The 13,168-nt window shown below is 49.7% G+C and overlaps 1 protein-coding gene across 1 annotated transcript in view; it reads right to left on the bottom strand.

Annotated features, from left to right (window-relative positions):
* Positions 1-5,629, bottom strand: part of LOC121289822 (hexokinase-1-like) — a 520,526-nt gene extending 514,897 nt beyond the window's left edge. Inside the window, exon 1 of the mRNA XM_041209697.1 lies at positions 5,476-5,629. Coding sequence (XP_041065631.1) covers positions 5,476-5,611 — 136 coding nt within the window. The 5' untranslated portion in view covers positions 5,612-5,629. The remainder of the gene's footprint in view (positions 1-5,475) is intronic.
* Between the last annotated feature and the right edge of the window lie 7,539 nt (positions 5,630-13,168).

Here is a 13,168-nt window from a genome sequence, read left to right as displayed (position 1 = left end):
CACACACCCTCCCCCATTCACATACACCCTCCCCCATTCACACACACCCTCCCCCATTCACATACACCCTCCCCCATTCACACACACCCTCCCCTCTCCCATTCACACACACCCACCCCTCCCCCATTCACACACACCCTCCCGTTCCCCCATTCACACACACCCACCCCTCCCCCATTCACACACCCTCCCCCCTCATCCCATTCACACACACCTGCAACCCCCCCAATTCACACACACCCTCCCCTCCTCCATTCACACACACTCTCCCCTCCCCATTCACACACACTCTCCCCTTCCCCATTCACACACACCCTCCCCTCTCCCATTCACACACACCCTCCCCTCCCCCAAATCACACACACCCTCCCCTCCACACATTCACACACACTCTCCCCTCCCCATTCACACACACTCTCCCCTCCCCATTCACACACACTCTCCCCTTCCCCATTCACACACACCCTCCCCTCCCCCAAATCACACACACCCTTCCCTCCACACATTCACACACCCTCCCCTTCCCCCATTCACACACACTCTCCCCTTCTGACAGTCACACACACACCCTCCCCTCCACCCAGTAACACACACCCTCCCCTTCCCCCATTCACACACACTCTCCTCTTCCCCCAGTCACACACACACTCCCCAATTCACACACAGCCTCCCCTTCCCCCATTCACACACACTTTCCCCTTCCGACAGTCACACACACACCCTCCCCTCCACCCAGTAACACACACCCTCCCCTCCCCCCACTCACACACACCCTCCTCTTCCCCCAGTCACACATACACTCCCCTCCCCTTCCCCCATTCACACACACTTTCCCCTTCCGACAGTCACACACACACCCTCCCCTCCACCCAGTAACACACACCCTCCCCTCCCCCCACTCACACACACCCTCCCAACTCCCCATTCACACATACACTCCCCTCCCCTCCCCCCATTCATACACGCCCTCCCCCATTCACACACACACTCCCCTCCCCCATTCACACACACACGCCCCTCCCCCATTCATACACACACTCCCCTCCCCCATGCACACACCCACTCCCCTCCCTCATTCAGACACCCTTCCCTTCACCTCATTCACATTCACACACACCCTTCACCCCTCCCCTCATTCACAATCATCCTCCACCCCTCGCCCATTAACACATTCCCTCCCATCCCCTATTCACACACATCCTCCCCCATTCACACACACCCTCCCCCATTCACATACACCCTCCCCCATTCACACACACCCTCCCCCATTCACATACACCCTCCCCCATTCACACACACCCTCCCCCATTCATACACACCAACTCCTCCCCTCCCCAATTCACACACATCCTCCCCCATTCACACACATCCTCCCCCATTCACACACACCCTCCCCCATTCATACACACCAACCCCTCCCCTCCCCTATTCACACACACCTTCCCCTCCCCAATTCACTCACACCCTCCCCCATTCACACACACCCTCCCCCATTCATACACACCAACTCCTCCCCTCCCCAATTCACTCACACCCTCCCCCATTCACACATACCCTCCCCTCCCCCCATTCGCACACTCCGTCCCCTCCCCATTCACAACTCCCACCCCTGCCCTCCCCCCATTCACACGTACCCTCCTCTCCCCCATTCACATGCACCCTCCCCTTCCCCCATTCACACACAACCTCCCCTCCCCCATTCACACATACCCTCCCCTCCCCCATTCACACACACTCTCCCCTTGCTCCATTCACAAACGCCCTCCCCTCCCCTCTCCTCCCTCATTTCAAAAACACCCTCCCCTCCCCTCATTCACACACACCCTCCCCTCCCCATTCACACACACCCTCCCCTCCCCCATTCACACACACCCTCCCCTCTCCCATTCACACACACCCTCCCCTCCCCCAAATCACACACACCCTCCCCTCCACACATTCACACACCCTCCCCTTCCCCCATTCACACACACTCTCCCCTCCCTCATTCACACACACCCTCCCCTCCCCCAAATCACACACACCCTCCCCTCCACACATTCACACACCCTCCCCTTCCCCCATTCACACACACTCTCCCCTTCCGACAGTCACACACACACCCTCCCCTCCACCCAGTAACACACACCCTCCCCTTCCCCCATTCACACACACCCTCCTCTTCCCCCAGTCACACACACACTCCCCAATTCACACACACCCTCCCCTTCCCCCATTCACACACACTTTCCCCTTCCGACAGTCACACACACACCCTCCCCTCCACCCAGTAACACACACCCTCCCCTCCCCCATTCACACACACCCTCCCAACTCCCCATTCACACACACACTCCCCTCCCCTCCCCCCATTCATACACGTCCTCCCCCCATTCACACACACACTCCCCTCCCCCATTCACACACACACTCCCCTCCCCCATTCACACACACACTCCCCTGCCCCATTCGTACACACACTCCCCTCCCCCATTCACACACCCACTCCCTTCCCTCATTCACACACCCTTCCCTTCACCTCATTCACATTCACACACACCCTTCACCCCTCCCCACATTCACAATCATCCTCCACCCCTCGCCCATTAACACACTCCCTCCCATCCCCCATTCACACACATCCTCCCCCATTCACACACATCCTCCCCCATTCAAATACACCCTCCCCCATTCACACACAACAACTCCTCCCCTCCCCAATTCACACACATCCTCCCCCATTCACACACATCCTCCCCCATTCACACACACCCTCCCCCATTCATACACACCAACCCCTCCCCTCCCCTATTCACACACACCTTCCCCTCCCAAATTCACCCACACCCTCCCCCATTCACACAAACCCTCCCCTCCCCCCATTCGCACACTCCCTCCCCTCCCCATTCACAACTCCCACCCCTGCCCTCCCCCCATTCACACGCACCCTCCTCTCCCCCATTCACATGCACCCTCCCATTCCTCCATTCACACATAACCTCCCCTCCCCATTCACAAATACCCTCCCCTCCCCCATTCACACATACCCTCCCCTTCCTCTATTCACATACGCCCTCCCCTCCCCTCCCTCATTTCAAAAACACCCTCCCCTCCCCCCATTCACACACACCCTCCCCTCACCATTCACAAACACCCTCACCCCCAACATTCGCATACATCCTCCCTGCCCCCCAATCACACATACCCTCCCCTCCCCCATTCACAAATACCCTCCCCTCCCCCATTCACACATACCTTCCCTTTCCTCCATTCACATACGCCCTCCCCTCCCCTCCCTCATTTCAAAAACACCCTCCCCTCCCCCCATTCACACACACCCTCTCCTCACCATTCACAAACACCCTCACCCCCAACATTCGCATACATCCTCCCTGCCCCCCAATCACACATACCCTCCCCTCCCCCATTCACAAATACCCTCCCCTCCCCCATTCACACATACCTTCCCCTTCCTCCATTCACATACACCCTCCCCTCCCCTCCCTCATTTCAAAAACACCCTCCCCTCCCCCAATTCACTCACACCCTCCCCCATTCACACATAACCTCCCCTCCCCCCATTCGCACACTCCCTCCCCTCCCCATTCACAACTCCCACACCTGCCCTCCCCCCATTCACATACACCCTCCCCTCCCCATTCACAAACACCCTCAACCCCAACATTCGCACACATCCTCCCTGCCCCCCAATCACACAGATTCTCCCTTTCCCCCAATTCACACACACCCTCCCCTCGCCTCCCCTCCCCTATTCACACACACACTACCCTCCCCCCTTTTGCACACACCCTCCCCCCATCCCCCATTCACGGACACCCTCCCCCATTCACATACACCCTCCCCTCCCACATTTAGACAGACCCTCCCCTCCTCTCTCCTCAACCCATTCACACACACCCTCCCCACCACCCATTGACACACACCGTCCGATCTCCCCATTCACAAACACCCTCCCATTCGCCCATTCACACACACCTTCCCCCCTCCCCCCATTCGCGCACACCCTCTCCCCCCTCCCCACATTCGCACACACCCTCCTGCATTCACACACATCCTCCCCTCCCCATCTCCCCTCCGGTCCCCTCCCCCCATTCACACACCCCCTCCCGTTTCCCCATTCACACACACCCTCAACTCCCCCCATTCACACACACCTTCCCCTCCCCCATGAAGATGACTGAGCTGAGGATTATACCCTGAGGAACTCCTGCAGTGATGTCCTGGAGCTGAGATGACAGACCACCAACAACCACAACTATCTTCCTTTGAGCTAGGTATGACTTCAACCAGTGGAGAGTTTCCCCTCGATTCCCATTGACTCCAGTTTTGCCCGGGCTCCTTGATGTCTCACTCATAACAACACCCTCTCAGAGGGTAGTGAATCTGTGGAATTCTTTACCGCAGAGGGCTGTAGAGGCTGGGTCATTAAGTTTTTCAAGGCTGAGATAGACAGATATTTAATCAGTAAGGGAATCAAGAGTTATGGGGAAAAGGCAGGAAAATGGAGTTAAGGATTATCAAATTAACCATGATCTCATTGAATGGTGGGGCAGACTCGATGGGCCGAATGGCCTATTTCTGCTCCTACGTCTTATGGTCTAGTCAGTCTGTCCTGCTCAAGGGACAGGATGTGCCCAAGGATGGTGATGGTGGTGTCTGGGACATTATCTGTAAGGTATGATTCCGTGAGGATGATTATGTCAGGCTGTTGCTTAACTAGTCTGGGAGATAACACTCCCAATTTTGGCACAAGCCCCCAGATGTGAGTGAGGAGGACTATATAGAGCGAACAGGGTTGGGTGTGCCTTTGTCATTCCCAGTGCCTAGGTCAATGCTGGTGCTCTGTCCACTTCTATTCTTATTGAACTTGTCTTGGTTTGAGGCAACTGAGCAGCTTGCTAGGTTATTTCAGAGGACAGTTCAGAGTCAATCACATTGCTGTGGGTCTGGAGTCACATGTAGGCCAGACCAGGTAAGGACGGCAGATTTCCTTCCCTAAAGGACACTAGTGAACCAGATGGGTTTTTACAACAATCGAGATTATCATTTTACTTTTTCTCAGGAGTAATTAGGAATGGACAACAAATGTTCACCTTCCTAGCGATGCTCACACTGCAAGAACAAATACAAAATATCCAGATTTATTCATTGAATTTAAATGCTGTCTGCTGTGAAGGTGGGATTTGAGTTCTGGTCTCCAGAGCATTATCCTCCAGTAATGGTCCCACTATACTATAACTGCACCATATACCATATAGAGATGCCACCAGGAGGCCAATGGACAGTGATCGAGTGAGCCTACCATAAGCACCTCGGTGCTACTCTCCGAGCAGGACCAGGGCTACTGATGGAAGCTGAGAGCTCTCAGATCTGTGAGAGTGATTCTACAAACCCGGTGGAATAGGGGCTGGGAGTGGGCAGAGTGCCTGTTTTATTTAAAACACTTGTGAGCAGGGCAGTTTCATTCTGCAATACCTGTCCCATCAGGAGTTGATCGTACAAATGTAGGTAGCATCTTCAAAGTGGAAGTGACGGGGGAGACCAATCCCTTTTGCATCTCAGCTTTGAACCGAACCATGATGTCTTGTACCTGCTCGTCATTGAGCTGCATGTTGTAAAGGAAGCGATTTACCTGTGAGACCAAGAAAGGTAAGTTTAAAATACAGAAAGAGAGAGAAAAAAACTACAGAAAGAGAGAGAACAACTACAGATAGATCAAGATGGAATCTACAGAGAGAGAAAGAAAAAGATAGAAACTACAGACAGAGAGAGAGCAAGTACAGAGAGAGAAATAGAAGCTAGAGAGAAAGAGAGATCGAAACTACACACAGGGGGTGATAATGACTGAAGACAGAGATACAAACTACATATAGTGAAGATAGATAGTAACTATAGAGAGAGGGATAGAACAAACACACAAGGCAAGAACACAAGAATTTGGAGCAGGAGGAGGCCATTCGGCCCCTCAAGCCTGCTCCACCATTTGATAAGACGATGGCTGATCTGATTGTGGCCTCAACTCCACTTTCCTGACATCTCCCAATAACCCTTGCCCTTATATCAATCAAAAATCTGTCTAATTCAGCCTTGAATATATTCAATGACCCAGCCTCCACTGCTCTCTGGGAGATAGAATTCCACAGACTAACGACCCTCAGAGAGAAAAATTCTCATCTCCATCTTCATTGGGAGACCTCTTCTTTTTAAACCATGTCCCTTAGTTGTCATATCTCCCACAAGGGGAAACATCCTCTTAGTATCCACTCTGGCAAGTCCTCTCAGGATCTTTTATGTTTCAATAAGATCACCTCTCATTCTTCTAACGGATACAGGCCCGACCTGTCTGACCGTTCCTCATAAGAAAACCTCTTCATCCCAGGAATCAGTTGAGAGAACCTTCTTTGAATTGCTTCTAGTGTAATTATATTTTTTCTTAAATTAGGTGACCAAAGCTGTACATAGTACTTCAGATGCAGTCTCACTAAGACCCTGTACAGCTGTAACAACGCATCCCCACCTTTATACTTGAATCCCCTTGCAATAAACACCAACATTCCATTCTACCCGCCATTTCTTGGGTAGTATCCAGGTAAGTACTGTGAAAATGTCCAAAGTCTCCGACTCTAGCTCAGAGCCAGAGACATTTGCAGAGAGTCTCACAGGGCAGGGGAATTGCACATCGGAAGTTTAAACTTCCTGGGCAATTCCCAAATAGGCCTGCATGTCAGGACTTGCATAGGGTCCCAATTCACATCTTCAGTCATATGTCCGATTTCCAAAAATCCAGAGACTGAATGATTTGGCCTTTTACCTCTTTTGACAACCTACTTTCCGAATAATCTTTATGTCATTAGCAAATTTAGCAACCATACATTCAGGCCCTTCATCTGGATCATTGATATAGATTGTAAATAGTTGAGGCCCCAAAACTGATCCCTGTGGCACTCCACTACTTATAGCTGGCCAATCTGAAAATTACCCATTTATCCTACTCTGTTTCCCGTTAGCTAACCAATACTCAATTCATATTAATATGTCACCCCCTACACCATGAGCTCTTATTTTGTCTAGCAACCTCTGATGTAGCACCTTATCCAATGCCTTTTGGAAATCCAAGTACACCACATCTACGGTTCTCCTTTATCCCCATTGCTTATTAATTCCTCAAAGAACTCTAATAAATTTGTCAAACACAATTTCCCTTTCACTAAACCATGTTGACTCTACCTGATTCTCTAAATATCCTGCTACTACCTTATTATTGATTCTTGCATTTTTTCAATGACAGATGTGAGGTTAACTGGCCTATAATTTCCTCCTTTCTGTCTCCCTCCTTTCTTGAAAGAGGTGTCACATTTGTGGTTTTCCAATCCTCTGGAACTTTTCCAGAATTTAGAGAATTTTGGAAGATTATAACCAATGCACCCACTATCTCTGCAGCTACTTCTTTTAAAATCTTAGGATGCAGGCCATCTGGTCCAGGGGATTTGTCATCCTAGTAATAGTGATTGTTTTAAGTTCCTCCCTCCCTTTGACCTTTTGATTTACAAATATTTCTGGAATGTTATTTGTGTCACAATATATCTGTTCAACACTTCCGTCATTTCCTTATTTCCCATTATTAATTCCCCAGATTCACTCTCTAGAGGACCCACACTCACTTTCGTTACTCTTTTCCTCTTTAAATACTTGTAGAAACTCTTTACTGTTTTCATATTTTCAGCTAGCTTTTTCTGATATTCCATTCCTCCCTATTTATCATCCTTTGCTGTTTTCTAAAATCTGTCCAAACTTCTGACCTACTAATAATCTTTGCAGTATCATCACATATTATTATACATGTTTTCTTTCAATTTAATACCATTCTTAACTTCCTAATTTAGCCACAGATGGTACATCAGTCTCATCGAGTCTTACTTTCTCACTGGAGTTATGAAATATCTCCATAAATGTCTGCCACTGCTTCTCTACTGTCCTAACTTATAACCTATTTACCCAGTTCAATTTGACGAAGTCTGTCTTCATACCCTTATAATTGCCTTTATTTAAGCTTAAGACACGATGCTGAGATCCACAATTTACAACACCAAACTGAATGTGAAATTGCATCATGTCATGATCACTGTTGCTGAGTGGTTGCTTTACTTTTAGGTTGTTAATTAATATATTTCATTCCACCTTAGCAAGTTTAAAATAGCCTTCTCCCTGGTTGGTGCTAGAACATACTGCTCTAAGAAATTGTCCCGAGTACACTCTATGCAGTCAACCTCCAGGCTACCTTTGACAATCTGATTTCTCCAATCTATACAAAGATTAAAATCAGCCATGGTTGTTGTAGTATCTTTCTTACAAAACCCCGGTTATTTCTTCCTATATGCTCTGTCCTATAGTGCAGCAACTGTTGAGGGCAGGAGTAGACCACACAGCCCATCGAGCATGCTCTACCATTCAGTATGATCATGGCTGATCTTGGGCTTCAATTACTCCTCAATTCCTTAATTCCCTGAGAGAACAAAAATCTGTCTATCCCACCCTTAAATGTCTTCAACAATGGAGCATCCACAACCCTCTGGGGTAGGCAATTCCAAACATTCACAACCCTTTGAGTGAAGTAATTTCTCTTCATCTCAGTCCTATATGATCGGCCCCTTATCCGGAGGCTGTTTCGTGTTTTAGATTCTCTGACCAACGGAAACAAGCTCTCAGCATCCACCCTATCAAACCCTTTCAGAATCTTTTACATTTCAATGAAATCGCCTCTCATTCTTCTAAACTCCAGAGAATATAGGCCCAATTTACTCTCAATGACAACCCCCTCATCCCAGGAACCAATTTAGTGAATCTTCACTGTACTGCCTCCATTGCAAGTACATCCTTTCTTAAATGTGGAGACTAAAACTGCACATAGTAGTCGAGGTGCGTCTCACCAAAATCCTGTACAACTGTAACAAGACTTCTTTATTCTTGTGTTCCAATCCCCTTGCAATAAAGGCCAACATACTATTTGTCTTCCTAAGTGCTTGCTGTACCTGCATGCTAACTTTCTGCATTTTTGTACAAATACTCCCAAGTTTCTTTGAACATTAACACTTTTCAAGTTTCACGTCTTTTAAAAAATGTTCTGCTTTTTATTCTTAGGACCAAAGTGAATAACTTCACTCTTCCCCACATTATAATCCATCTATCATCTTGTTGCCCGCTCACCTAACCTGCCTGTGTCTCTTTGCAGCCTCTCTGTGTCATCCCCACAGCTTAGCTTCCCACCTAGCTTTGTATCCTCAGCAAACTTAGATACATTCCTCTCTGCCTCTTTATCGAAGTCATTGGGCAGGATTTTGCCCTCGCTGGGTGGATAGGTTGAGTAGGTCTGGGAGCGGCCGCGAATCCAACTGCTCCTGACTACGGTTTTATGCTGACGGGCCAATTAAGGCCTGTCCAGAGCGAAACGCAGCTCATCACTGGCGGGGAAAGGCCAAGTGGGGGAGGAAGCCTGTCAGCACCAGATCCAATGGCGACCTGGTGGCTGGTTTTAAAAGGCCCTTAGAAAGGCTGCCAGAGAAGGACGCCTGTCCGCCTTTGTGAAGATGGACTCCAGTGCAGCAGCAAATGTCAGGTGGGAGGGCAGGTTGGGTGGGGACTCTGCCCCCCACTTTTCTAACGAGTGCCTCACTGTCCTCCTGGAGGAGGTAAATGCCGGAGGGGCATCTTTGTCCCCAGGGATGGGAGGATGAGGCCACTGCACCTCACCAAGAGGGCATGGGAGGAGTTGGCAGCAATGGTGAGCAGCCTTGATGTGGTACAGCAACCATGGGTGCAGTACCAGAAGCAGTTCAATGACCTGCTGCACTCAGGAAGGGTGAGTGCTGTGTTTGCAGATGACACAACGATTGGCTGAGTAGTGGATAGTGTAGAGTTTAGCCATTATCTCCAAAACGATATAGATGGGTTGGTGGAGTGGGCAGTAAAGTGGCAGATGGATTTTAACATAGAGGAGTGTGAGGTCATACATTTAGGGAGGTCAAACAGTTACAGAGATTACACAATAAATGGGAATATACTAAGAGGGGTAGATTAAGTGAGAGATCTTGGCGTACAAGTACACAGGTCCCTGAAGGCAGCAGTTCAAGTAGACAAGGTTGTAAAGAAGGCATATGGAATGCTCTCCTTCACTGGCACAGCTATAGAATATAAAAGTAAGGATATAATATTGGAATTGTATAAAACACTGGTGAGGCCACAACTGGAGGATTGTGTGCAGTTCTGGTCACCACATTACAGGAAGGACTTAATAGCTCTAGAGAGAGTGCAGAGGAGGTTTACAAGAATGTTGCCAGGGTTAGAAAAGAGTAGCTACAAGGAGAGATTGGATACATTGGGGTTATTTTCCTTAAATCAAAGAAGGCTGAGAGGTGACTTGATTGAGGTGTACAAAATTAAAAGGGGATTAGATAGAGTGGACAGGATAAAATTGTTTCCCTTGGTGAAGAATTCTAGAACCAGGGGACATAGATTCAAGATAAGAGGCAGAAGGTGTAGGGGGGATATGAGGAAGATCTTTTTTACGCAGAGGGTAGAGGGTGTCTGGAATTCGTTGCCCAAGTTGGTGGTAGAGGCAGAAACTTTAAACTCTTTTAAAAAGTACCTGGATCTGCACCTTAAGTGCTGTAAGCTACAGGGCTATGGGCTGGGTGCAGGAAGGTGGGATTAGAAAGGGCAACTGGGTGTCCTTGGGCTGGCATGGACAAGATGGGCCGAATAGTCTCCTTCTGTGCTGTAACTTTTCTATGGTTCTATGGTTCTATGGCATGGATCAGCGTGCAGAAGTGTTAAGTTATGGCCGCCCCCCCTCTCCCCAGTGAAATTCAGGGGTGCTAGAATCTGAGAGCCTCTGAAGAAAGGTCATACGAAATGTTAACTCTGTTTCTTTCTCCACAGATGCTGTCAGGCCTGACAGGTGCTTTTATGTTCATTTATGTTTACTTTATGCAGACTGGTCTGGGAATGAAGACCAGGAAAATTTATATAAATATGTAAGACCAGCTGGAGTACTGTGTGCAGTTCTGGTCACCACATTATAGGAAGGATGTGATTGCACTGGAGGCGGTGCAGAGGAGATTCACCAGGATGTTCCCTGGGATGAAACATTTAAGGTATGAAGAGAGGTTGGATAGACTTGGGTTGTTTTCGTTGGAGCAGAGAAGACTGAGCGGTGACCTGATCAAGGTGTACAAGATTATGAGGGGCATGGACAGGGTGGATAGAAAGCAGCTGTTCCCCTTAGTTGAAGGGTCAGTCACGTGGGGACACATGTTCAAGGTGAGGGGCTGGAGGTTTAGGGGGGATGTGAGGAAAAGCTTTTTCAACCAGAGAGTGGTGACGGTCTGGAATGCACTGCCTGGGAGGGTGGGCGGGTTGCCTCACATCCTTTAAAAAGTACCTGGATGATAACTTGGCACGTCATAACATTCAAGGCTATGGGCCAATTGCTGGTAAATGGGATTAGGTAGGTAGGTCAGGTGTTTCTCACGTGTCAGTGCAGACCCGATGGGCCGATGGTCCTCTTCTGCACTGTGAGATTCTGTGATTCTGTGTGAAATAGTTTGGAATTGTCAAAATGAGATAAATTTCGCTTTTGTCATCATGCCCTGAGTATGCTTCACCCTTTTATTTTATTGGTGCAGGGTACACCAGTATGTAATGCTGGATGTAAGAGGCTCTGAAGTTTATTGCACAGGCACTGAGTGTTCTTTGTGTTCAAATGAAAGGGTCCTTTCAGACACGGAGGCAGCAGGTCTGGCACGTGATTGAAGCTGATCTTTGGTTGCCTAGCTGAAGGAGCGTTGGATCAAGGTGTCCCTGCCTCCCTGGGGGTTACCAAGGTCTGCCTCCATGCCCTCAGTGCTCTCCTCACTGTGCTCCTCTTCAGATTCACTACTGGATTCATCATCTGTGGCCTGTGGAGCTGCATCAAGATCCTCTTCCTCCAGTGGGTTCCCCCTTGCCAATGCCAGATTGTGGAGAGCGCAGCATGCAACCACTATTTGTGACACCCGCTATGGGGGCTGTCGTAGTGCTTCACCTGAACGGTCCAGGCATCAGAAGCACATCTTGAGTAGAGCAATGGTTCTTTCTACCATTGCCCTTCTGAGCCCATGGCTCCTGTTATAATGCTGCTCGGCCTCTGTTCTTGGATGGCAGAGAGGTGTCATGAGTCACTTTCTGAGGGGATAGCCCTTGTCACCCAGCAGCCATCCATCCAGTTGGGCTGGAGCCCTGAAGAGCCCCGGCACCTGGGAGTGTCTCAGGATGTAAGTGTCATGGGAGCTGCCTGGGTACCTGGCACAAACTTGTAGAATCTGCATCCTGTGGTCACACACTATCTGCACATTCATGGAATGGAAGCCCTTCCTGTTAACGAAGGCACCGGGCTCACCTGCTGGTGCCTTGATGGCCACATGTGTACAGTCTATTGACCCTGGACGCGGGGGAATCCAGCAATCACTGCAAAGCCTCTGGCTCCCTCAGCCTGGCTGGCCTCATCCGTGAATAAGGTTCAGGACCTGCCTGAGCAGAGCTTCTGTCACCAGCTTGATGCAACTGTGGACAGCTGATTGGGAGACTCCACAGAGATCCCCCATCGAGCCTGGAAAGAGCTGGAGGCATAGAAGTTGAGGGCCACTGTGACCTTCAGAGCCACTGGCATGAGGTGGCCACACAAACAGCCGGAACTGATCTCAGGGCCAATCATCTGGCAAATGGAAGTCACTGTCTCCTTGAGAGATGGAGCCTCCTCCGGCATTGCACCTCAGACATATTGAGGTAGCTGCATCAGCGCCTGTAAATCCTGGCAGCAGGAAAGTGGTGGCTTCTGTGGTCCCTTCCGCCTTGGACATCCTGCTGGCCCAGCGCCCCTTGTGCCTGCGCCTCTTGTCCCACAGGTCCCTCCCCTGCAAGCTGCATTGGGACACCTCCTCTCCCTCTTGCCCCGCTCTTTCTCCTCAGAGGAGGTGCCTCCAGCGGAGACTATAATCCCCATTAGCAGAGTAAGGGAAGACTGTCTGATACCTGTCAAGGCCACACAGTCTGAATCCTCCGGGGGCCTGGCAGACAGCACTGAGTCCTGAAATGAACCCTGAAAATGCTAAGAATGAAGCCCTGAACAGAGATG

The sequence above is a fragment of the Carcharodon carcharias genome, chromosome 17 (assembly GCF_017639515.1).
Source record: "Carcharodon carcharias isolate sCarCar2 chromosome 17, sCarCar2.pri, whole genome shotgun sequence".
NCBI classification, from domain to species: Eukaryota; Metazoa; Chordata; class Chondrichthyes; order Lamniformes; family Lamnidae; genus Carcharodon; species Carcharodon carcharias.
Note: the sequence above shows the minus strand (reverse complement) of the source record. Positions and strands in the feature narration are given on the sequence as shown.